The 24,321-nt window shown below is 43.8% G+C and overlaps 1 protein-coding gene and 1 long non-coding RNA gene across 5 annotated transcripts in view; one reads left to right on the top strand and one right to left on the bottom strand.

The window, feature by feature from the left end:
- Positions 1-8,955: 8,955 nt before the first annotated feature.
- On the top strand, positions 8,956-19,000 carry LOC143273447 (uncharacterized). The gene is made up of 2 exons (XR_013051537.1): positions 8,956-9,190; positions 18,014-19,000. It is a non-coding gene; the product is annotated as an uncharacterized LOC143273447 (long non-coding RNA).
- The window catches only part of Mboat1 (membrane bound glycerophospholipid O-acyltransferase 1), a 112,949-nt gene continuing 103,001 nt past the window's right edge, over positions 14,374-24,321 (bottom strand). For 2 of the 4 annotated variants that reach the window (XM_076573115.1, XM_006972284.4), the window contains one exon: positions 21,490-22,834. In XM_076573115.1, the coding sequence (XP_076429230.1) occupies positions 22,714-22,834 (121 nt within the window). In that variant the 3' untranslated portion in view covers positions 21,490-22,713. Of the gene's footprint in view, positions 15,373-21,489; positions 22,835-23,276; positions 23,521-24,321 lie in introns of those variants that run through there. The other 2 variants (XM_076573116.1, XM_076573114.1) reach the window with 2 other exon arrangements.

The following is a 24,321-nucleotide window of genomic DNA, read 5'->3' as shown; positions in this document are numbered from 1 at the left end:
AAACCACGCCCCAAACAGCGCCTCCAACTGGAGACCAGGTGCTTAGGTGCCTGAGACTGTGGGGACGTTTGTCCTTCCAACCATCTCTCCCTTAAGTTGCTTCTGCTCGGGTATTTGATCAGTGATGAGGAAATTAATATATCTGTTTCTTTCGCATGTTCCATCACGTCATGAAATTACACAGACTATCCTATTACAGACATTTTTACTACATGCATCCCCATAGTTGCTTCTCCATTTTTATCCTTCATACTATTTTTCTTTCCTACAAAAAAAAACTTAAAAAATTAAGCTTTCTTGTTCTTTTTGCTGTTTCATATGTTTTCTTAAGAGACTGCATCTGAACTGACTGAAGGCTTCAGCTATCAAATATGTACTCAAGGGCCTGACATGTGCATCCTTATGCTTGGGAACTACAAATATAGTCCACTTCGGCAACTTAAACAGTTGACAGCGGCTTACATACTTCATACCAAATTAAACTCAATGACTGTCCCTGTCAGCCTGAATCACCGCTCTCCTAGTCAGTGAGTGGCATCACCATTGCCCACCTTCATGCAACTTCTATTTCATGTCCTGGATAATTCTTGATCCATCACTTGTCTCCATGGCTGTTGTCACCAAACAAGTTATCAGTAGTATTTTCTCGGGTGGCTAGACTGCCTGAAAAATAACCTACATGTATACGCTTTGGTCCTCTTCTAAGCACGTCTCTCACTACACCCTGAACAATCTCTTCTTTTTAACTTTGAAGCAATTTGACTTGCTTAAAAGTTGTAAAGGTACATTCTAAAACCCTTTCACAATGATATCAAAGTGATAATATTATCAAATGGAAGAATTTTGTCATGGTTTATATTATTATTAATATAAAATTAATATATTTATAAATATATTTATAAAATATATTTTTATAAAATATATTTATAAAATATATTTTTATAAAATATATTTATTAAATATATTTTTATTAAATATATTTATAAAATATATTTTTATAAAATATATTTATAAAATATATTTTTATTAAATATATTTATAAAATATATTTTTATAAAATATATTTATAAAATATATTTATATTATTATTAATATGAAATTAATATAATTATGAAATTAATCTTTCTTTTTTGTTATAAATATATATAAACATTTCTCTATTTGAAAGTAAATTCCACACAAAATGCTTCCATTGCCACCTAAATATTTCATTGTGTTAAGATGTTATTTTTGATAACCACAATCTAATTAGCAAAATCACAGAATAAAGATTTATCTAAAATTTTAATTACAGAACTGCTACAAAATGTTCCAATATTCCTACAGACATCCTAACACCCCATCATGTTAGAAGGGAGAGAAGAGAGAAGACCATCAGGCCTGCATGTAATCATGTTCTGGGTTTACACGGTCTTGAGGGTGCTGGGAGAGACTAGACAGACAGTTGACCAAGGTGGACACTCCAGTGATGTAGCTTCTCTGACCTATCACCTATGGATGGGACTTCTCCATGGTGATCCCATAAGAAACTCCAGCAAACACAATGGTCCAGCGATCTAGATTTGGATGCAATCACTTCAGCTCTGTCATAAAAAAGCTGCACTCTAGGATGGGATGATTCAGGAAACTGCAGTCCTGGAGCTCCCTCCACACCTTGCTGAAGCTCCACAGTCCTGGCGAGGGCTCGCATGATGGCAGTTTACTAATTGATTCACCCTGTGTCTTATTTGAGGTTTCCATCGCTAGGAAGAGACACCATGACCATGGCAAACTCTTATAAAGGACAACATGTAACTATGGTGGCTCACTTACAGTTCAGAGGTTCATTCCGTATCATCATGGCGGGACATGGTGCTGGAGAGGTAGCTGAGAGTTCTACGTCTTTTGCAGGTGACAAGAAGAGGTCTTAGATACTGGGTGTGGCTTGAGGCACCTCTATGCCTGCCTCCACAGTGACACACTTCCTCCAACAAGGCCACACCTACTCCAACAAAACCACACCTCCTAATAGTGCCACTCCCTTTGGGGGCCATTTTCTTTTAAACCACCACACCCTGTATGAGTTTCCATCTCTTCTGTCTCACATTCCCATTCCAGATCCTTCTAGGACCATGTCCCAAACATAGTGTAGTTTATCACTACATCCTCTCCTTGGTGTCTGTATACAGAGAAATGCGATCCAGGAAGGTGTGTGGCCTTTCTCTTTCTCTGCAGAGATTATGCCTCATTCAAAGGTTACCAAAGCAAACAGTCTATTCTAATTATACAGTTCATTCAGACTAGTAGAACAAGAGGAAATTTTTATGACCCCTGAAACTTATACAATTTTGGCACTATCAGAGTTGAGCCTAAGAAGGAAGCTGAAGGAAGGTTTAGGTCCTAACACGATCATCCGCTGAAAGTATGTCCATGAGATAACTTCCTGGTTTAAAAAGGAAGATGAATATCTGGTTCCAGAACCAGGAACGATGGCTCAGCAGTTAAGCGTGCCTGTGAAGAAGAGTTCACTTCCCAGCACCTGAGGAGAGCAGCTCACAGCTGCTTGTAAACCCAAAGGATCTGACGCCCTCTTCTGGCCGCTGCAGACACTGCATGCATGTGTACATATCCATACAGACACAAGCGTACACACACATTTGAAAAATAATAAAAATAGATCTCTATAAAATACCTGGTTTCACTACTTCTAATTGTTTGGGAACCAATGGTGAGAACAGATGGGAAACTTAGCCAAGCTGTAAATTACAAATATAACGTGAGTGAAGTAGAATGTATGACTTCAAGTTCCCAGAAAAAGAAAGCTGCTCCTGTGTTACAGATGCTACTAGGCTGACTGGTCAGTTAGAGCATCCGGGCTGAGCAGAGGTGGAATGTTGCAGAGACAAAATTATCTTAGGCTTTCTTTGGCCTTTGTAATAGCCACCTTTTGCCTGAGGACCTGCCTGCCCTAACATCCTGTGATGAGCAGATGGAACCTTTGGAAAGTCTTAACAGCTGCTTGCTCCCATAAGCCCTAACACTAAGAATGTCATTAGATAGCATCTTGAAGCCTACAGCAGAGATTCCCAGTCTGCCGTGAGCCTCCGTGTATTTGAGAAGTACCTTGATTTATAACTGTCTTCTGCTCTGTTCTGTAATTATAGCAACTTGCCGAGGCCTTTTACAGGAGAGCATGCTCTCTGAGCAGCCCTCATCCTTGTTCCCAGACTGGAGCCACTCATTTTGGCTTCAGAACAAACTACCTACCTCTCTTATGTGCTTCGAGGTGAAGGCTATGCTTTGTGTCAACAATGTCACTCTTCTCCTGGGGGAATGGGACTGTTCACATGGGTGGGGTGAGAAACCTCATCACAAGACAGGAACAAAGCGAAGGGAAGAATAACACGCCAACCTACCAGACGTCTCACTTTCTACCATGCCATAGGCTAATGAATGTAACCCAATTTTCAGATTTTTACCCAGGTCCCAAAGTTTTGTTAAGAGAGAAGTGAGCTGGGAGGAGAGAGGGAGGAAGCCATGTTAAGCCACAGCATGGCTGAGCGTGGTGGCCCTGGGGCAGGAGCACAAAGGTGCCTGTGCTGTCCCATCAAGGTCGTCATCAGTGAGCCAGATGTTACTTGTGTCTTCTAATAGAGCACCCTGAAGATTTAAATGTTTCCCAGAATGACAATGTGTCTTTCTCGGCTCAGGAATGTGCTCAAGCCACCACAACCAGAACCTTGAATTGTCAGCAAAGAAAGGGAATGATGTGAGAGGCCTGTGTTTTCCTTTAGAAACTGGTCACTCGAAATGAACCACCAAGAAAACAAAATGATTTCCACAAATTTGTAGACCAAAATAAGTAAGTGAGCTCCCACTGACAACCACAGGCTACTGGAAGGAAGAGATTCCAAGTGGGAGACAAAGAAACAAATTATAAAAGGTTAACACACAGGCAATTCATGGGCCTCTTACAGGTGAAAACAAAAAAAGATAACTAAAGAATCCCTGGCCTCTCATCACAACGCCTTGTTTAAACTAGGCCACCATTGCAGAAATCTATTGACTTAGTTCCTCATACCATCTCACTTAACCCTCCCGGTAGTTACTGATCCACCTAACAGAAAGGCTACTCACTTTCCCCGAGATCACACAGCAAGTGAGCTTTTACTTCCAATGCTTCTGCCCTTTTCAAGTCTATTTGTATCTAAAGTAGGAAGAGGGCAACTCAGGGCATCATTTCAGCACTTTACTCAATAAGAACGTGGTCTTTTCTATGGCAGACTAGCAGTCACAGTTCAAGAAGAGTAGCAGCATCGAGGGTCAAGCGGCCATGGCTACTATTCAGAGTGCAACACACGGGTGAATGGAGCCACGAGGGAGCACTTGGCTCGGAATTCAAGCAAGAGCCACCTGACGTTACGGCAAGTGGCCACAAGATGTCCCTACTTCACACCGCTTCAGAGAACTCGCTTTCAAGGGAGTGTGCTGAGTTTGTACCTCAAAGGGAGAGGCCCCATCATCTCTCAGGTACTCTGGGATGGCTTCCTCTCAAACCTACACTACCAGGTTAGGCTTTAAGTTGGGCTGAGGGCCATGGAGGTGGCTCAGTGGATAGAGGTGCTTTTCTTCCTCTTTTAAAAAAATAAAAAAGATTTGTTGGGGGTGCTGGAAAGATGGCTCAGCAATTATGAGCACTTGCTGCTCTTGCAGAAGATCTGGGTTCAGTTTCCAGCACCTGCATGGTGGCTCACAGCTATCTCTTACTCCAAGTCCAAGGAATCCCATGCCTTCTTCTGTCTTCTTCGGGAATGGAGCACTCAAACAGTGCACGGTGCACAGACATATGTTCAGGCAAATACTCATGCTCGTAAAAGAAAAATATAAAGCTGGCTGTGAATCTCTTCCATCAGTTACTGGATGAAGGCTCTATGATGACAGTTAGGGTATTCACCAATCTGATGACCAAGGTAGGCCAGCTCAGGCACCCTCTCCACTATTGGCAGTAGTCTAAGCCGGGGTCATCTTTGTGGATTCCTGGAAATTTCCCTAGCACCAGGTTTCTCCCTATCCCCATGATGTCTCCCTCTATCATGTTATCTCTTTCCTTGCTGTCCCGCTCTGTCTCTGTTCCAGCTGCGCTATCCTATTCCCTTATGATCTCATCTCCCATGCCCTACCTTCTATTACCCCCTCCCCTTGCCCCCAGTTTACTCAGGAGATCTCATCTATTTCCCCTTCCCAGGGCGATTCATGCATCCCTCTTAGGGTCCTCCTTGTTAGCTACCTTCTCTAGAGATGTGGGTTGCAGTCTGGTTTTCCTTTGCTTTACATCTAGTATCCATTTGTGGGTGAATCCATATCATGTTTGTCTTTCTGAGTCTGGGTTACCTCACTCAGGATGATATTTTCTAGTTCCATCCATTTGCCTGCAAATTTCATGATGTTGTTGTTTTTTATTCTATTATGTATATGTACCACATTTTTTTCAAAATCTGTTCTTTGGTTGAGGGGCATCTAGGTTGTTTCCAAGTTCTGACTATTAGGAATAATGCTGCTTATGAATATAGTTGAGCAAGTGTGTTATGGTATGATTGAGCATTCCTTTGGGTATATGCAGAAATCATGAACTTTAGACCAACAGCTGTGGAGCCTGCATGGGACTGGACTAGGTCCTCTGCATAAGAGAGACAGTTGTGTAGCTTGGTCTGTTTAAGGGACCCCTGGCAGTGGGATCAGAATCTATTCCTGGTACATGAGCTGGATTTTTTGAGCCCATTACCCATGGTGGGACACCTTGCACAGCTTGATGCAGGGGCGGGGGGAGGCTTGGGCCTGCCTCAACTGAATGTACCAGGCTTTGCTGACTCCCCATGGGAGGCCTTACCTTTCAGAGGAGGGTATGGGGGGGTTGGGGGGGGAGACTGGGAGGCTAATGAAAGGAGGGATGAGAGGGGAATTTGTGGTTGATATATAAAATGAACAAAAAATTTCTTAATAAAGAAAAATTTAAAAGTATATATAAAGCTGGGTAGTAGTGGCACACTCTTTTAATCCCAGCAAAACTTGGGAGGCAGAGGCAGGTGATCTCTGTGAGTTTGAGGCCAGCCTGGTCTACAGAGTGAGTTCCAGGACAGCCAGGGCTACACACAGAGAAACCCTGTCTCAAAAAATCAAATAAGAAAGAAAGGAAGGAAGAGGAAAGAAATATTTATTATTTCTCTCTCTCTCTCTCTCTCTCTCTCTCTCTCTCTCTCTCTCTCTCTCTCTCTCTCTCTCTCTGTGTGTGTGTGTGTGTGTGTGTGTGTGTGTGTGAATGTATGCATGCCTGCAGAGGCCTGTAAATGGCATCAGATCTCCTGAAGCTGGAGTTACAGATGGTTGTGAATTACATAGCATGTTGTGAGTGCTGGGAACCAAATGCAAGTCCTCTGGAAGAGCAGCAAGAGTTCTTATAGGCTGAACCATCTCACCACCCCCAAAGCCCCAATACCCACAATTCCCCTTGCCCAAGTACCCCGAACTCACATACAGGTGCAAGGAGAGAACCAACTCTACTAAGCTGTGCTTTGATCTCCATACATGCAGCCGGCACATGCACCACACACGCATACTTACACGTGTGCAGACACACACACACAAAAACACACATGTGTGTATACACTAAGGCTTAAGCCAGGAAACCATTAACCAAAAAGTCACCCATTTACCTTTTTCCCAGGCTGCTTTGTGAAAGCCAAAGCCAAAGCCAATGGGTGTGTAGTCCCAGCCACAGGGGAAGCTGAGGCAGAAGCATGCTTGAGCCCAGAAATTTCAAGGCAGCTGGGGCAAGAGCCCCAGCTTTAAATCAAAACAAACTGAACTGCCACACCACCCCCTCTCCCACTCTCTCTCTGGCTCCCTGCAGAGCTTCCTCCCACAATCCCGCTTCAGACTCACAGGAAACTGATTCAGCAAAGTCCCCAAAGGCAGCATGTCCGGGTTTAACTGCTTTCTTCTTGAAATGCTTCTCAGGCTTCCTGCTGGAACTGAAGACCAAATCCCTGCTGTGAGTTTACAGGTAACACATGCATTAACCATTACAGTAGGGTATGGCCTTGGCTTATTGGAATGGGTGAAAGGCTATCTTTAGAATCCAATTTGCAGCTGGGGACAGAGCTCAGTCATGGAGTTAGCCTAGCCTGTGCGAAGCCCTGGCTTCCATCCCCAGTACCACAGACACTGGCACTATAATCCTAGCACTAAACGAGTGGAGGAGGCAGGAGGATCAAAAGTTCAAAGTCACCCTTGTCTATATAAGAGTTAGAGGCCAGGCTGGGTTATGTGAGACTTAGTCATCAAAAAGAAAGGAATGGGGGAGCGGGGAGGGTCCAGTTTGCTTCAAGTTCTTAGACGTTTTTAAAGGGCAGCATTACATTATCCAGCCTACGTTTCCATTTCAGCTGTGTTGACTAGTGACAAAATCAGAACATCAAAATTAATTGTAAATGCCTTGGACATTTGTGGTCTACCAGTGTTAACGTATACTTATAGGTCATCAATTTAATTTTGTTTTGATTTTTGAGAGGAAGTCCCATTGTATAGCCCCGCTGACCTTATGAGTGTAAGCTTGGGAGATTGGAGCTATTTTATTAGTATTCTCTACTGATACTCTTTTCCCTAATGTGTTTATTGAAACAATGAATTAGTAATCTCTCGATCAGCACTTGGTAGGTTTGGAGATAGTGGGTTGAAAGAACTGATTTGCCCTAAAGGTCCATTTTCCCTGTACAAATGAACCTGCTTGTTGAGAGGGCAAATAAAGAGTCCTTTTCTGCTTGGGGAACAGAGTGATTCGGAGAAGTTCTGTCCCCAAGTCATGATGGACAGTAAGATAGGCCCAAGTAATTTCTGAGTAACAGTAATTAAACAGCAAAGGCTTGCAATTGATTGACCTTGCGAAAATTAAACACACAGTAGACACACTGAAGCCAAGCGTCATTTTAGCGTCCTTCATTTTCACTCTCTATTACGATTCCTGGAGCAGAAAGGAATGGGAGTCTCCTCAGCATGAGAGACCCATGCAATGCTCGGGAGGTATTAAACTCCTGTAAAGAGAAATGTTTCTCTAAAGAACAACCAAAAATAAAAAGTAAAAAACAACAACTAGAAATTTGGTGAAATGTTGACTGTCACTGAGGGAATGGATGCCTGACTGTAGCTGTATTTTCCGTTTTTCCTAGAGTTATTTTTCATCAATGAACCATCAACCAAGTGCTCAAACATTTGGGGACTATTTCATGAATCCATGATACTCCCATCCACGGACTTGTACAGACATTAAAAACAATTCTTAGGGGCCGGTGAGATAGCTTGGTCACTAAGCCTTAGTGGGTAAAAGCATTTGCTACCCAAGCCTGATGACCTAAGTTCAAGCCCTGGAGCCCACCAAAGGAGAGAGCTGACTCCCACAAGTTGTCTCTTGACCTTCACAAGCTAGCTGTGACACAATCACACCTGCACTCATGTACACAGGTTACACATGCAATAATAAATAAAAACTAATTTAAAAAATACTCAGGAAGCTATATAATATCATGCAGAAATGCTTATAATGTGGTATATTTGCAACAAGCTAACATCCAGATCCCACATAGAGAATTGTCAGACCAGCTACAATAGAAAACAGTGGCTGCTTCCAGAAAACAGAATCCAAGAGCTGAGGCCAGATCATGGAAGGAAAATTACTCTTCCTCTGTAAAAATTTTTTTCATAATAATCAGATTGACAATAAATAAATGAATCTGATAAAGGCTAATTAGTATAATTCTTAGTTTTATTGTCAACATGACACAGTCTAGAATTTGTTGGGAAGGGTGTTTCAGTGAAGGACTGTCTAGATTAGGTCAGCCTGTGGATGGGGCATTATCTTGATTATGTTCATTGACGTAGGAAGACCCATCCACGTGGGTGGCACCATTCCCTAACCAAGGGATTCTTAGCTGTACAGGAAAAAGGAGGGAGAGTGAGCTGATGACTAGCAAGCATGCATTCATTCATTGCTCTCTCCTTCCAAGTATGGATATGGTATTGCCAACTCCTTCAAGCTCCTGTTGCTGTGACTTCCTAGCCATGTTGGACTATAACCTGGGAAAAAGTCCTGTGTGGTCAGTCCTGAGGCTGAGAAGGAAGGATTCCTTGAGTTCTCTGGCTGGCCAGCCTAGCCTTCTTGGTAAGCTCCAGGTTAGTTTGAAACCCTGTCTCCAAAAACAAGATGGGCAGTGCCAAAGAAAGGCACCTGCACACATAGGATGGTCACACACACACACACACACACACACACACACACACACACACACACACACACACACAAAGGTACCAAGTACTAATATGAGTACTGGTAAGGAAAAGCCATACCATACTGCAGAGAAAAGAAAGGGTGGGGTCACATACCCATCTGGGAAACTGGAATATACAGGCACATTGACATTCCATTTCTTTTTGTTGCCTTTTGAGACAATCTCACTTATAGCCTAAGCTGGCCTCAAATGCATGGCAATTTTGCTAAAACCTACTAGAAAATCCCTTTCTTTACATTAGCATCCTAACACTTGGCTTCACCCTACCTACCCTGTCATACTAGGTCTATACTATCACACACACTGTGTGTACCAGAGAAATGCACAAGGATGCTCACTGCAGCACAGCTTATTACCATGGAAACAATGAGAAAAGCCTACAGGTCTATAGGGGCTGAAATTCATTCTCCCCAAACTCATGTCCAAGTCCTATCCCCAATACACAGGAGTATTTGAAGATAAGGTTTTCAAAGTGTTAACTTGAGATCATTAAGATGGGCCTGAAACTGGGCTGTGATAGAGCACGCCTTTAATCCCAGCACCAAGGAGGCAGAGGCAGGTGGATCTCTGTGAGTTCCAGGACAGCTACATAGTGGGACCCTGTCTCAAAAACAAAACAAGATGGGTTTTAATCAATGTGGTCAGCATTCCTATGAGGAGTTGAGGTTATAGGGAACCCCCCAGAAGAGAGGGCATGGAGGGCCCAAGAACACAAGGCCTTCTAAATCAGCTGAGCAAAGCTCATATGAACTCAGAGACTGAAGCAGCATGCACAGGGCTTGCACAGGTCTGTACCAGGTCATCTGTGTATATATTCTGGCTTCCAGTTTAGTGTTTTTATGAGATTCCTGAGTGTGTGAATGAGTGGGTCTCTGATTCATGTGCCTTCTCTTGGGCTCTTTTCCCTTCTCTTGGTTTGTCTTGTCCAACTTTGATGGTTTTTCTCATTATATTTTATTTTGCTATACTTTAAGATTATCTCGTAGAAGCCTCTTCTTTTCCAGTGAGAGACAGAAAGGGAGTGGATCTGGATTGGGAGCAGAGGTTGCAGAGGAACTGGGAGGAGTAGAGAGAATAGAAACTGTAATCAGGATATAGTGTGTGGGAAAAGAATATATTTTCTGAATGCAAACACATAAACTATGAACCAAAGGCTGAGGGGCCCCCAGCTGGATCAGGCCCTCTGAATAGGTGAGACAGTCGATTGGCTTGATCAGTTTGGGAGGCAACTAGGCAGTGGTACCGGGTCCTGTGCTCATTGCATGAGTTGGCTGTTTGAAACCTGGAGCTTATGCAGGGACACTTGGCTCAGTCTGGGAGGAAGGGACTGGACCTGCCTGGACTGAGTCTAACAGGTTGATCGCAGTCCTTGGGGGAGGATTTGCCCTGGAGGAGGTGGGAATGGGGGGTGGGCTGGGGGTAAGGGGAGGGAGTGGGAGGGGGGAGAATAGGGGAACCCGTGGCTGATATGTAGAACTGAATGGTATTGTAAAATAAAATGAAATGAAATAAAATAAAATAAAATAATTTAAAAAAAGAATATATTTTCAATAAAAGGAAAAATAAGAAAAAATGCGAAAAATAAAAATAAAATTCACAGAACTGAATAAAAAGAAGTCAAAATTTATACTGTATTATTTTAAAAATAAAACTAGTTAGAAAAAAACAGGAGTTGAGATTAGAACACGGGTGCCCTCAGAGAAGAAAGATGTGAGGACCCAGGAGGAAGAAAGGCAGTCATATGTCTCAGAACAAACTAAACCTGATGACACTCTCATCTCAAATTTTCACTTTGAGACCTGTCTCATGTAGCCCAAGCTGGCCTCAACTCTCTGTGTAGCTCAGGATGACCCTGAACTTCTGATCCTTCTACCTCCACCTCTATAGTTATCAGGATTACAGGTTATGTGTCATCATGTCTGGTTTGGGTAGTGCTGGGAATCAAAGGCAGGACTTCATATGTGTTAGCTAAGCACTCTAAGTACTGGGTTATGCCCCAACATGGGTTTCCTGCCTCCTGGACTGTGAGGCAACAGATGTTTGTTGCTTAAGACACACAGTCTCTGGTATTTGATGATGACAGTCCTCCACAATGCAAAGTCCATAGTAGAAGATGAGTAATACTAGACCTTGGTTGCATAGACAATGAGGCACTGCAGCTTCTTTAACAGAACCAGGAACTACAGGAAGCCATACAAGATAAGGCTTAGGCAATAGCGTCCGGCATATGCAGAACTCCCGGAAACACAGACCCAGCTCACCAGCCATACTGCACCCAAAACCTAGCGAACAAAAAGCAAAATGCAGCCCCAACTGCAAGGGAGAGGATTCAGAAGACATTCAGAGCCAGTGGCTTGTCACCAGGGCCACCTGTACTGCTCATCTTGGTCTCTAAATGCAGCAAAGGTCACAAACCCAAGGTCAGCTCTCTTCTCCCCGAGAGCAGAGAAGTAACAACATAATCTTGCCATGGTAAGTAAATTTTCATTTGTTCAGCTAATGCTGATCAAGAACTGGTTTGAGTCTGAGCTTTGCTAGATGTGAAGACAGAAGGAAATACAACTGGACAGCTGCCACTCTGGCTGCAAAGAGACAAGTGACATCAAGAGAACCAGAGCATGTGATATTATTGAGCATCAGTGAGCAGAATTCAGAAGCCACCCAGTGGAGACTTCTCAGGGAATACAGATATACACCGTGCTCTGTCTAGGAAATAGAATTGCTGTTGTTTTTCTTTTGCCCTCAGGGTCCAGTCTTTCCCTGCAATACAGTGCTGCGTCAATGTCTGCTTTGCAACTGTATACCCCACCCTTAAATCACTGACTGCCTCTGCTGCTGGAGATACAGGGGCAAGCGCAGGCCTGAAAGCAAGGGTGAAGGAGGTGGGTTAGGAGAGACGGGAACAGGGTGGGCTTTGTGCTGTATACAGCAGGAGCCAACAGGAGTAGTGAATAGCAAGGGCCTGGCTTGCTGTCCAGGAAGTCCTTGGCAGCAACGTGGAGGACTCCGGGGAAAAGGTCACTGGTGAATAAGCAGAAACTTGGTCCTGGCATTTGCTGGCTTTTCCAGAGCGGTACAGAGTCAGCTTCAATTGGCTGCAGCTGGAAACGCTGAAGGGTCATTTTGTCCGTAAAGCAAAGACAATAGAAAGTGCTGGGCAAATGGCTGATAGTGACTGTCAACTGCTTACTCTAAATTTTAAAATCAAAAGTGCTTATCAGTGCAAATCCTCTTTGTCCAAGAACAAAAGGACCATTGGATCCTAAGAGCCATAAAGATCCAGAAAGGATTTTCTCTTAAAAAAAAAAAAAAAAAAAAAAATGCTTCTCTGTCGAGAAGGCTGTCACTCACCTCATTGGTGGGCAGAACTCCAGCATGAGGTCAGGTACCTGAGGCCAACCGAGACCCAAGGGAAGGACACGAAAGCCCTTGATGCAAAGCCGCTGGCATGGCACTCTTTTTTTAACGCAGACTTTTAAAATCAGCATGGAATATGCTAGATACCACCATATGACATATTTTGTGATTCTCCCTTCCCCCATCCCCCCAGTCCCCTGTTACCTCTGGTCCCTTTCTGTAGCTCCTCCCCCCAGCTTTTTTTATTGTTCAGGTCCCATTGTGTCCTCTGTGCACCCTCCATCCTTCCTCATCATCTAATATCTTCCTCCCTTGGTCTCCTTTCCAGATTTGTAGACGTTCCCCACAGTTACACTTGTTTACATATATATACACATACGTTGCAGGCTAGGGTCCACGTGTGAGGGAGGACATGGGGTTTTTGTCTTTCTGAATTGGAGTCACCTTGTTTAATATTATACTTTCCACATCCACCCATTTTCCTCCAAATTCCATGATTTCACTGTTTTCCACAGCTGAATAATAACCCATTGTATGTTTATTCCATATTTTCATTATCCATTCATCTGTTGATGGACTTCTAGGCTGGTTTGACATTCTCTTGTAAATGCAGCAATAATAATCATGGATGTGCTAGTGTTCCTGTGGTAAGATACAGAGTCCTGTGTGCGTGCCCAGGAGTGGGGTAACTGGGTCGTATGGTAGATCTATTTTTAGTTTTCTGAGGAACCTCCACACTGATCTCCCCAAAGGCTGTATTAAATTACACACATCAGTGCGTACGGGCTCGTCTTCCCCCACATCTGCTTTAACATTTGTTCTTAGATTTCTTAGTGAGAGTCATTCTGACTGGGGTGAGGTGGTATCTCAAAATAGTTGCATTCCCCCAGGGAGTAGGGATGTTGAAAACATTTGTAAGTACTTATCGGCCATTTGTGTTTCTCCTTTTGAGAACTTGACAGTTGGTTTCACTAGCTCATTGGTTGATGGACAGTTTTGTTCCTTTGCTTTCTCATTTCTGGGGCTCTTTCTAGGTTCTGGCTGCCAGCCCCGATCTGAGGTCTGGCTGCAGAAGATTTCTGCCACTCTGCTGGCTCTTTTGTGCTGCCAACAGTTTCGTTGGCTGTGTGGAAACTTAAATTTCAGGTAGCCTATCTGTTGGCTCTTTGGGCCGGCTCTTGTGCTACTGCACTTCTGTCCAGAGAGTTCTTGCCTACACAAACATCTTGAAGGGCACTCCCTGTCTGCTTCTGGCAGTTTCGTCTTTGGGCTTTAAACTAACATCTTAGATCCACTTCAAGTTGGTTTTTTATAAAGGGTGAAAGATGTGGATCTAGTTTCATTCTTCTTCAGGTGGCGATCCAGTGTGACCAGCTCCATTCGTTGGTTAGGCTTTGTCCACTGCATGTTTTTGTTACCTTTGCCAAACATTAGGTGACTGTAGCTTTGATGGTTTAGTTTTGGATCCTGTCTTCTGTCCCATTGGTCTACCTCTTTGTTTTAATACCAAGCTGTCTTTGTCTATAGTTCTGTAACATAATTTGAAGTCAAACCATGATACTCATTGTAAAAACATTTATTTTAAAGTGTTTTGAGGATTTTATACATAAATGCTGTATTTACATCATTTCCACCCTTCCCTCTCCCCAACCAGCTCCTCCTGAGTGTCCCACGAAACACACACACACACACACACACACACACACACACACACACACACACACACACAGCCTACTGAGTCCAAATTATATGTTGCTTATACATATATGACGTGTTTAGGGATGACCACTTGGGATTGGATAACCTATCAGGGTAGCTTGTCCCTAGACAACATTGATTCTCTCTTTCTCTCAGCTGCCATAGGTTGCCTGTAGCTCTTCATCTAAGAGTGAGACCTTGTGAGATCTCCCCCATCCATGTTGACAACTGGTGTTGTCATTATTCAGGTCCTGTGTAGGCAATCATCTTGTTCAGATTTCATGGGTGCAGCTTCCTGTCATATGTAGAAGACACTGTCTCAGCAGATTTCCTGGTCCTCTGACTCTTATACTCTTTCTGCCCCTCCTTCCATGATGTTCCCTAGACCTTACATGTAGAGGTTGTATTATAGACGCATCAGTTGGGGTTTGGCAACAAATGCTGTTGAGGATGCGGGGAAATGGGAACCCTCACAGGCAGTTGTTCTCCGCATTTGGTCAGTTGTGGATTTCTGTAATAGTCTACATCTGTTGCAGAAAGAAGCTTCTTTGATGAGGGTGAGAGTTACACTTTCCAGGCACACAGACACACACTCAGAAAGCAGTTACAATTACCCTGGTTTGGAAAGTGGCAGTAGCAGAGTCTCTTGTAGGGTCCATGACCTTATCAGCTAGCTTAGGGTCACAGTACCAGGCAAGAATTCCTTCCTATTGATTGGGGCCTTAAGTCCAATTAAGAAAACTGTTGGTGATGCCAAAGATCAAAGTGTCGATAGTGTACCATGATAGCGTGCCAGGATGGCCATTGCTGTGCTTCATAGACTTTTTACAGCTGGGTAGGAATATTGATTGCTTTCTCCTAGTCAGCTTGCACAACACCGTCAGATACTATGAGAGCTAGTCCTCAGGTAGGAAGTTTACAGGTCAGTGCCAGCTCGATTCCTCCAAGTCCTGTGTTTGCAGCGTGTGGTGTCTCAGCAACAGGGTCTTACTTTCAAGTCCTGGAAGACCACCAAGGACAGTGTCAATCGCCCATACTGTTTTGGGAAGTTTGTAGACGCCCCTAACCAAGAACTCCAAGGGAAGTTTCCCACCCCATGTCTAGCTGTTTGTGAGGTCTTGCTCATTAATTGTTGCCTTTTATTCCTAGTTCTGAGAGTCCTGTTCTGAGAGTCCTTTCCTACACCTTATCTTGAAGGTGTACTGCTTTTGCTTTCTTCCAAGTTTCACATTGAGCTACCACTCATCTTTAAGGCTGTGGGGGGGGGGTGGATAAAAAACAGAGAGCTCTTTTGGGAGCCATTGTCCCAGAAGTGAGGCTGTGTTAGGTGTTTCCTACAGGAAGAAAGCATATTTGTGAACAAACCACTCTAGTGGGTCAAAAGTCTGTGCTTCTACCCTCATCTCAAGTATGAAGGGGCCTAGTGATGCATTGGGCTGAACACTATAATCCCCAAGCTTCAGTTTCCTTAAATGCAAAAAGGCAAAACTATGCCATTAATTCTGAACCTGGTTACACATCAGAATTATGTAGACAGATAATTAATAATACTGACTCTGGGAGTAGCCCCAGATACACTCAACCATGTTATCTGCAGAGGGAGACTCTGGGATGTTTGTAACCAAGACTCTGTGAGGCATCTCCAGGGAGCCAATGAAGTCCTGAGTGAACACATGTTGTTGACATTAGCATGGCTATGTCAAGGGCACCGATGCCTCAGACCCATGGCAAAGCCTTCCCCAGGTCAGACTCCAGGACATAACAAAGCTTTGCTCTGGTTCTCGTGTGAATGCTGACTGACTGCACATACTCCTCCCTGACGTTTGCAAGTACTTATCAGCCATTTGTGTTTCTCCTTTTGATAACTTGACAGTTGGCACCACAGACACCCTCCCGCCCCGCGCAATCACTTATAAAATAATTCACTCAGAAACTTATATTAATTAAACTCTCAGCTATTAGCTCAGGCCTACCGACTTGCTCTTACACTTAACTCAGCCCATTTCTATTAATCTATATGTCGCCACGTGTTCCATGGCTTTACCTGCTGCCTTTACATGTTGCTCCCTGGATGGCAGGCTGGTGTCTCCTCCAGCTCCCACCTCACAGCCTCTCTTCTCTGTCCCACCTATCTTATACTTCCTGCCTGGCTACTGGCCAATCAGTGTTTTGTTTATCAATTAATCATAGCAACATATATTCATAACATACAGGACATCCCACAGCACTCTTGCCTTATAGACATGCTTGGAAATGCAAAGAATGGGTGCATAGCAACCTTCAAAACACAGTATCTTAGCCAGTACACCTGGGGATCCTTACAGGAGGCTTAGCTGACTCTAGACATATCTTGGTCCAATTTTTAGCTCCTTTTGTGTTCTCTGTCTTATCCAGTCTTTTCTCCTTTCTCTTGCCAATGTTAAGCAAAATTGGAACCAAGTATAGCATTTTCTGGGATTAAGAACATTTCTAGGGAGCTGTGGGTGTGGTTCAGTGACAGAGCACTTGCCTAGCAGGCATGAAGTCCCAGCACTGAAAAGATAAGCCTTTCTAGCTAAGAGAGAAACAACCAGCAACTAGACACCTTCCTGTGCTTAAAGGTCACCAGAGCAGTCTACCTATCGGAAATTCTCCTTCTTGGACCTCAAACTTCTGTCATGCCCTTGCTCTGTTCCTCAGTCTCTGTGTTTATACCTCCCAAAGTGTCATTCATTTCTAGAAAAACTACTTGCTTTTCACAACAGGCTTCAAATACCTAAAGTCCATGAAAACCTTTGAACCTTTACATATCCTAAAATACGTCAAGGGCCAGGAGCAGAAGATGCTAGCAGAAGACTTACATCTGTAACACCAGCTAACTGGCCAGCTTAGCTTTCACCCTCCTCCTTTACTCCTTGAGTTCCTTAGCTCCCCTGCCCCTTAAACTAGAGGTGAGGATTAATTACTGCTGTAAAACACAGCTCTCAGCTTAAATGAAATATGGCCAAGATTATTCTGAGCCACAAATGAGTGACTGTGGACCAGGAACACAGAATCATGCTGCCCTGAGTGACTTGCTCCAATGTGGAAGTGGTTGCATGAACTTTACATCACATCAATTTCTCTACCCCTTGCACGTCCAGTAAGCTTCCAAAGTGCCAGGGCCAGCTAGGGTACATCTGGAAACCTCTGGGCCAGGTGAGTGCTAGTGTTACTTGGCTCTAAAGGTGTCTGTTGCTCTGAAAGTAATCTCTGCAGTTGGAATGTAAAGTAGACCCTTGATTCTTCCCATCCAGGATCCCAATCCCAGCTTCTCCACTATCTGGGTGAACTTGGGCCTGTTACTTGTGTTAACTAGAGTTTATGGGAGGTCACCATTTTGAACTGAGCTTCTACACTAGGCACCAGTAATCCTAATCAAACCAGAATGCAATCAATCATGCTAAGGAAGCAAGTAGATTTCCAAACAGTTCTGTTTCTCCTAAAAGAAAATTTCAATCTACCTGCCTTCATATCATATGAAGCACCCCAGGATTCACTTGTCACAAAAATATAAATAACCTGAACCAACCTGATGTCCCCCAGATTTTCCCATTGTTTCCACCTTATGGAACCTACTGTCTGCCACTGCTCACTGGTGACTCATTCTACTTTGTCACCAGAAGCTGTTTGGTTAATGAACCACAAATAAAAGCCAATTGGACCTCCAGCTGAATCGGCCGTGACTTCGTCTCCACACCTGCAATCCCTGAGCCTCAGCTGCCACCTCTGCAAAGACAAGGCCGTTGCCAAGTTCCCAGAACTGTAGGAGGGGAAACAAGGGAAAGGAAGCTGTTCATGAATGCTTCTGCTCTTCTTCACAGCCGGGAGTAGACAAACATAGGGAGTTTGACAAAGCTCCTGTGAGCTGGGACTTTTCTAGGAAAATAACTTTCCTCGTGGGCCCCATAAAGTCACTTGCTGGGCCTGGAAATTACCTCTGCAGGCAACCATGCAAGTGGAGCCTGCTTGATGGTACAGCTGATGCCCTGACTATTTGTTTGAGGTCAATGTGTCTTCAGACAAGGGCAGATTTAACTTTTGTGGACAGCAGGCTGGGGGATGGTGCAGTTGCTGTCCTGGGTAGAGCATTAGCCAGAAGAAATAGCCGCTCGAAATTTGCAGGAAAGCAGGAGTAAGGCCACCAATCCAACAGCTTTCTAATTTAGGAGTGCTGCATGTCCCCAGGGCATCCCAGTGGTACAGGGGTCCGAACCATATCTTCTAGGATCACTGTGTAGGGTATCTTTGACTTGCAGTATCTAAGAATGTCAAGCCCACGACAAATACAACAAATCTGCTAAGTAAGTAAATGCATTAATGAGTGAATGGAGGGAACAGGTGGTTTCACACTATGTAAACTAGCTGTTTGAGTGGTCCCCCACTCCCACGCCATACTACACTTCCAGCATCCTCTACAAACCTAGGCCCTTACCTCAAAAACTAATTTTGAAAGGCAGGAACATTTCCCCGTGCAAACACAGCTCAATCAAACCTGTCAAGAGCAATGACGCATAAGCTAATGCATTCAACCCTCCATTTGCTCAACAAACACTAACAAATCTTCATTACACAGCAGGACCTGTGCCAAGAAGTGCCAGAGACAATGGGGAAGAAAAGACGAAGTTTCTAGACCACAGGCATTGACTTTTTTTCTAGGCTTCCTAAGTAGTTCAGATGTCCAGCAGAGGTGAGAAAGTGAGTCATCTACTCACTGCCCAGACATGGAACGTTCAGCCCGAGCCCCAGCAGTTCCAGGAACCACTGTCAACTCCTGCGTTCCTGTCCCAGCCTCCTCCCGCTGCCCTTTCCTTTTACCAGTCGGGATCTCAGACTGAATTCCTCACTGCTTTTCTCAGCTACTGAATAATATTGTTCCTTGGGGCTACCTAAAAAGCCAAGTACAAAAAATAAATACTAAAACAGACTATTTTACATTTATCTTTTTAAAAAAAAATAAATAAATCAGGAGCCGGAGAGATGTCTCAATAGTTAAGGGCACTGCTGTTCTTGAAGAGGACCCAGGTTCAATTTCTAGGATCCACAACCATCAGGAACTCCAGTTCCACGAAACCATGTCCTCTCCTGCCCTCTGAAGGCACAGGGCACACATATGGCACACACACATACATGTGGGCAAACACTCATACACATAAACTTTTTTTAATTAAAAAAAAAAAGCAGAAAATATATTGATTTCAACCCAACCTCCCCCTGCCCATCCAATTCATTTTTATTAAAACACACCTTATATTACAGACAGCTTGGAAATCTATGGCAATAAATATAGTTCCAACCCTGGTCCTAAAGAGAAACCATACAGAAAAGGTTCTTGGAAAATAAGGCTGAATTTCCCTTCTACACGCTGTCCCTTCAGAGCTGATGAAAAGCCTCACAAAAGCAAGCTGGCCACCAGCTGTCTCCTCCCATCACCAAGGTTCTTCTCTCAGAGGTGAAGATGCTTCAAGTACAAGAAAGCCTGGGAAGAAAGATCTTCTCTATTGCAGAAGTTCTATATGGATTACTCACACCTCATGCCAATCCTGATGGTTACTGTTCTCTTCAGTGTGTGTGTGTGTGTGTGTGTGTGTGTGTGTGTGTGTGTGTGTGTGTGTGTGTTTCATGTTTGTACTTCACAGTATTTCTGGGGGAGGCTCTGGTATGTTTTAGCACCTATATCCCACCCTTTATTACAAACACTGCTCTTGGGATTCTAAGGTGGGTTTGTCTCCTGAGTTCCTGGTTAAAATGAAGTGAGCCTCATGCGCTGGGTTCACACTACTTAACAACAACACTGTGGAGGAACTCGGGGCCCAGGATACTCTGATCCTTGCCGCTCAGCTGTAGCATGCAAGAAACCTCCCACTGGTTGTTGAATTCTCCCCATCACCACCAGCTTCCACATGTTTTCTCTTCTGCTACCTACTTCCTCTGGCTTCCTGCTGGCTCATCTGTTCCTCACTGGGAGGAGGGGATGGTTACACTGAACATGTATAGGTATCTTCCTTTCTCTCTCCTAAACATCACACTATATAATAATTTACCCAGAATTTATACTCTATTAGCTACTATACACAATTCAAGGACTGGTTAAAATACACAGGAGATTATGCATAAGCTTTATGAAAATTCTATGCCATTTTACATAAGAAACTTGATCGTCATTAGATTCTGGAATCAGAAAGTGGTTCTTGAACCAATCCCCCATGAAACCCCAGGAAGGGACTTACATCCTCTTACTCAGCACCAAGACTGATACATGCTTTAAAAGTCAAGGTAGAAGACTTCCTCATTTCACTGTCCTAAGACATACTGGAAGGGTACCTCATGGAAAAGCCCATGGCCCTGGATTGAAGTCTCAGTGACATCACTAATTCTTTGACATGAGGCCGCTAGCCAATGTCTGTACTCCACAGTCCCTTCCTTTGTAAAGGAATATAATGTGGTGGTATTGTGTTCCCCAAAATATTGTGCACTCTAATAAACTTATCTGGGGTCAGAGAACAGAACAGCCACTAGATATAGAGGCCAGAAAATGGTGGCACACGCCTTTAATCCCAGCATTCCAGAGGCAGAGATCCACCTGGATCTCTGTGAGTTCAAGGCCACACTGGAAACAGCCAAGCATGGTGACTCATGCCTTTAATCCCAGGAAGTAATGGCAGGAGGCAGAAAGGTATTTAAGGCATGAGGACGAGGAACTATAGCCTGGTTAAGCTTTTAGGCTTTTAAGCAGCACAGTTCAGCTGAGAGGCATCCAGTCTGAGGAAACAGGATCAGCTGAGGAATTGGTGAGGTGAGGAAGCTGTGGCTTGTTCTGCTTCTCTGATCTTCCATCTTTAACCCAATACCTAGCTCCGGGTTTGGTTTTATTAGTAAGTACCTTTAAGATTCATGCTACAATAAGCATACTTACAATGCTGTAAATGAAGGTAAGAAATCATATAAAGAAACCAAAATTGTCCCCATTTCTGATGTAACATGGAGAGCACTGACCATGTTACAGTGCTGGAACTTAAGACAAAGAAAGCCTCAGCTGTGTACACATTTGTGAAAACACGCGCAAGTCGAGACAAACAAACAATTCTTCCATAAGGAATCATTTCCTAAAATAGAAATATATTATTTATTCAGTGAGAAACTGATTTTTTTTATCATCTGATCAGAACAAATTTTCAGCTCCCAGGCCATTAGATTGAGAACACATCACTGAAGCATATATTCTATTATTATAATTATTATTATTATAATTATCATTATTATTATTATTTTCCATGTTTTAAATATATGTTTCCCTCTTTCACACAGACTATTTCACCCAGTAGAAATGCCCCAAAGGAGCCACAGCACAATCATAATGAAGACAGAGTAGAGCATTATCATTCAGTTGCAGCTTCCCAGCATGACAGTTCACCTAAAATAAAGCTGGATTTAATCCATTACAAAAATCAGCTTGTATCTACATGTTGGCCATGATCACTGACACTTTCAACATATGCAGGGAGAAGACAGAGCCTCTACCTACTGAAAGCAATTATTTCTTGAAAAGGTATTCAGCCACCTTTGACAGTGTCAGTGTCTGGGTGCCTTCTCAGGGCCAACACAGGTCAAGTCACTCAGATCAAAGCAGTAGAAATGGAAAGCAGTAGCCCCCACCCCCTCCCCAGCTCCTGGGGCACACAGGCAGGAAACTTTCTGATTTCCAATCTTGGCTCAGTTCAGAAGGAAAGAAGGGAACGATGCATTCCTGGGGGAAGTAATGCAGCCTGTTGGAGGGCACACCAATCCATTCAAGCATTCAGGGTTAATCTTCCCAGTTTGTGGAGTTTTTTTTTTTTTTTCAACACCCTGAAAACATTCCTCCATAATCACTTCTTTCCAAGGGCATCTAAGCACAGGAGTTGTGTCCACAACCCAGTAAGTCATGCATCCAAGGGTCTGGAGTTGCCAGGGAAAAATCATGTCTGGGAAGGTTCTGATTTCAGAAATCTTGGACAAGTCGTCTCAGCAGATACCTCCTAAGTGCTGGAGGCAACGCCTGGATCCATGCATCCAGATTTCAGTAGGTAGAAATGGTTTCAGAAGAGCCAACCCAGTGGCCTGTTCTCTACACTGTGTCACTGAAAGGCCCTGTAATATATGAAGACAAAGCTAGACATGGTGATTTAACTGTACAAAAAAAAAGGATTTATAAAAATATTCCCTGCAGTGAAAAAAGACCGCATGTAAACATCTCCTCTAAGTCACTGGAAAACCCTCAAGTCTGTCGGTTTTGTCTTCACAATGTCCTGTAATTCTGCTGTTCAGCTTCTCTCTGTGGGTATCAGTCTGCCTTCTTCTGTACAGAATTTGTACTTTGAGGCTGCCTTTGAAGCTGGCGTGGTTTGATTGGCAGGAAAAGGACTATCAGCAGACTTACGATGTGTAAGAAAAAGAACATAGACCTAGAAATAAAAACACAAGAGTTGCCTTTCAAAGAGGGGCATAAATGGAAAACCAACTCCGTACACGATAACATCATCTTCAGCAGGGCAAGAGGAGGCACTGTGCTCAACAGTAGCAGTAGCAGTGAGGCACGATGCCTCGGGCTGGCCATGTGCTCCTTGTTTTGGCAGGCAAGCAGGCTAAGGATGGATGAAACCACCAAGCTGGGTAAGGCAAAGATGGACAGATGCAGCACTGCCCCATTGACATAATCAGACCAAGAGAACTAACTGTGGGAAACCAGACAATTCTGCTGTTTCAAACACTGAGCATGACAGAGCACATGAAGCCACCCACTCTGCTCCAAGCGCAAGCACAGCCTCATCTCTCATGTACTTCTCAAGACGGAGGAGCTCTGGTCTACATTGGAAACTGGAAAGATCTTGATTAAAACACAAAACAAACAAACAAACAAAAAATCTTTTATTTTATGATTTGTTGTGGGGAGGCTTGCAAAGAAGTGCCACAGTCTCTGTGTGGCCAGAGGACAACTTTTAGAAGTCAGTTCTCTCCTTCCAGCATGGGTTCCTGGGATCAAACTCAGGTTGTCAAGTTTGCACGCCCAGAGCTTTTAGTGGCTGAGCCATTTCACCCGTCCAGGGTCTGCATTTTGAAAGCTCCATTACAGCTTGAAAATAACTTCCATCTAAACCAATAAGAACCAAGTTTTACTTTTGACAAGGGTTGACTGTCATTGGCATAGTGTAAATGCCAGGTAAACACCGGGCACAACCTGTTAATAAACACATGCAGCTAGACATTGTTTCTGTTAGCATAACAATTCCAGATCCATTGGAAAGGCTAAACCAATACTTTAGTCAACTCCCTCTGCCCTCCTTGCCTGTGCTCTTGCTCTCTCTGTCTCTCTCTTTGTCTCTCTCTCTGCCTCTGTCTCTGTCCTCCCCCCTCTCTCCTTGCACCCCTTCCTTCTCTTGACAGTGAGGATTGAAACTAGGGGTTTGTGTCTGTTAGGTAACACTCCATCACTGAGCTGCGTCTTCAGCCTCTCTAATGTTCTCTAAAGATTAAAGAAAACAGTTAAAAGACAAGGGATCCACAACTGATGCGGATATTGTTAGGGCCCACGAGAAGTCCCACAAAAGACCACCAGACATGTATGCAATCAACAAGAGCATTTAATTCTCCAGAGCAAAAATTCCAGCATGCTGGGGTCAAACCATTGGACAAAGTGGCAAAATGGTGACCCCAAGAGACGCTTGCAGACTCCTTTTAAGCACAGCTAGGGTAATTCCAGCTCTAGTTAAGTGCACTTTGAAGTGATTGGGTATAGAACCCTACTGGTAGAGGAATCATTTTGTGATTGGCTCATGACAACTGGTCAGCAACTATGGTTGCAGTGTCGGGGATCTGTTTGACTGAAAATAGCAAAAACTGTTCCTTCTTGTGGCTGGGGAGGACCCTGATTGGCTACCAGACTGGATGTACT

This window comes from Peromyscus maniculatus, chromosome 5 (genome assembly GCF_049852395.1).
Source record: "Peromyscus maniculatus bairdii isolate BWxNUB_F1_BW_parent chromosome 5, HU_Pman_BW_mat_3.1, whole genome shotgun sequence".
NCBI lineage: Eukaryota > Metazoa > Chordata > Mammalia > Rodentia > Cricetidae > Peromyscus > Peromyscus maniculatus.
This window is presented reverse-complemented; position numbering and strand designations above follow the sequence as displayed.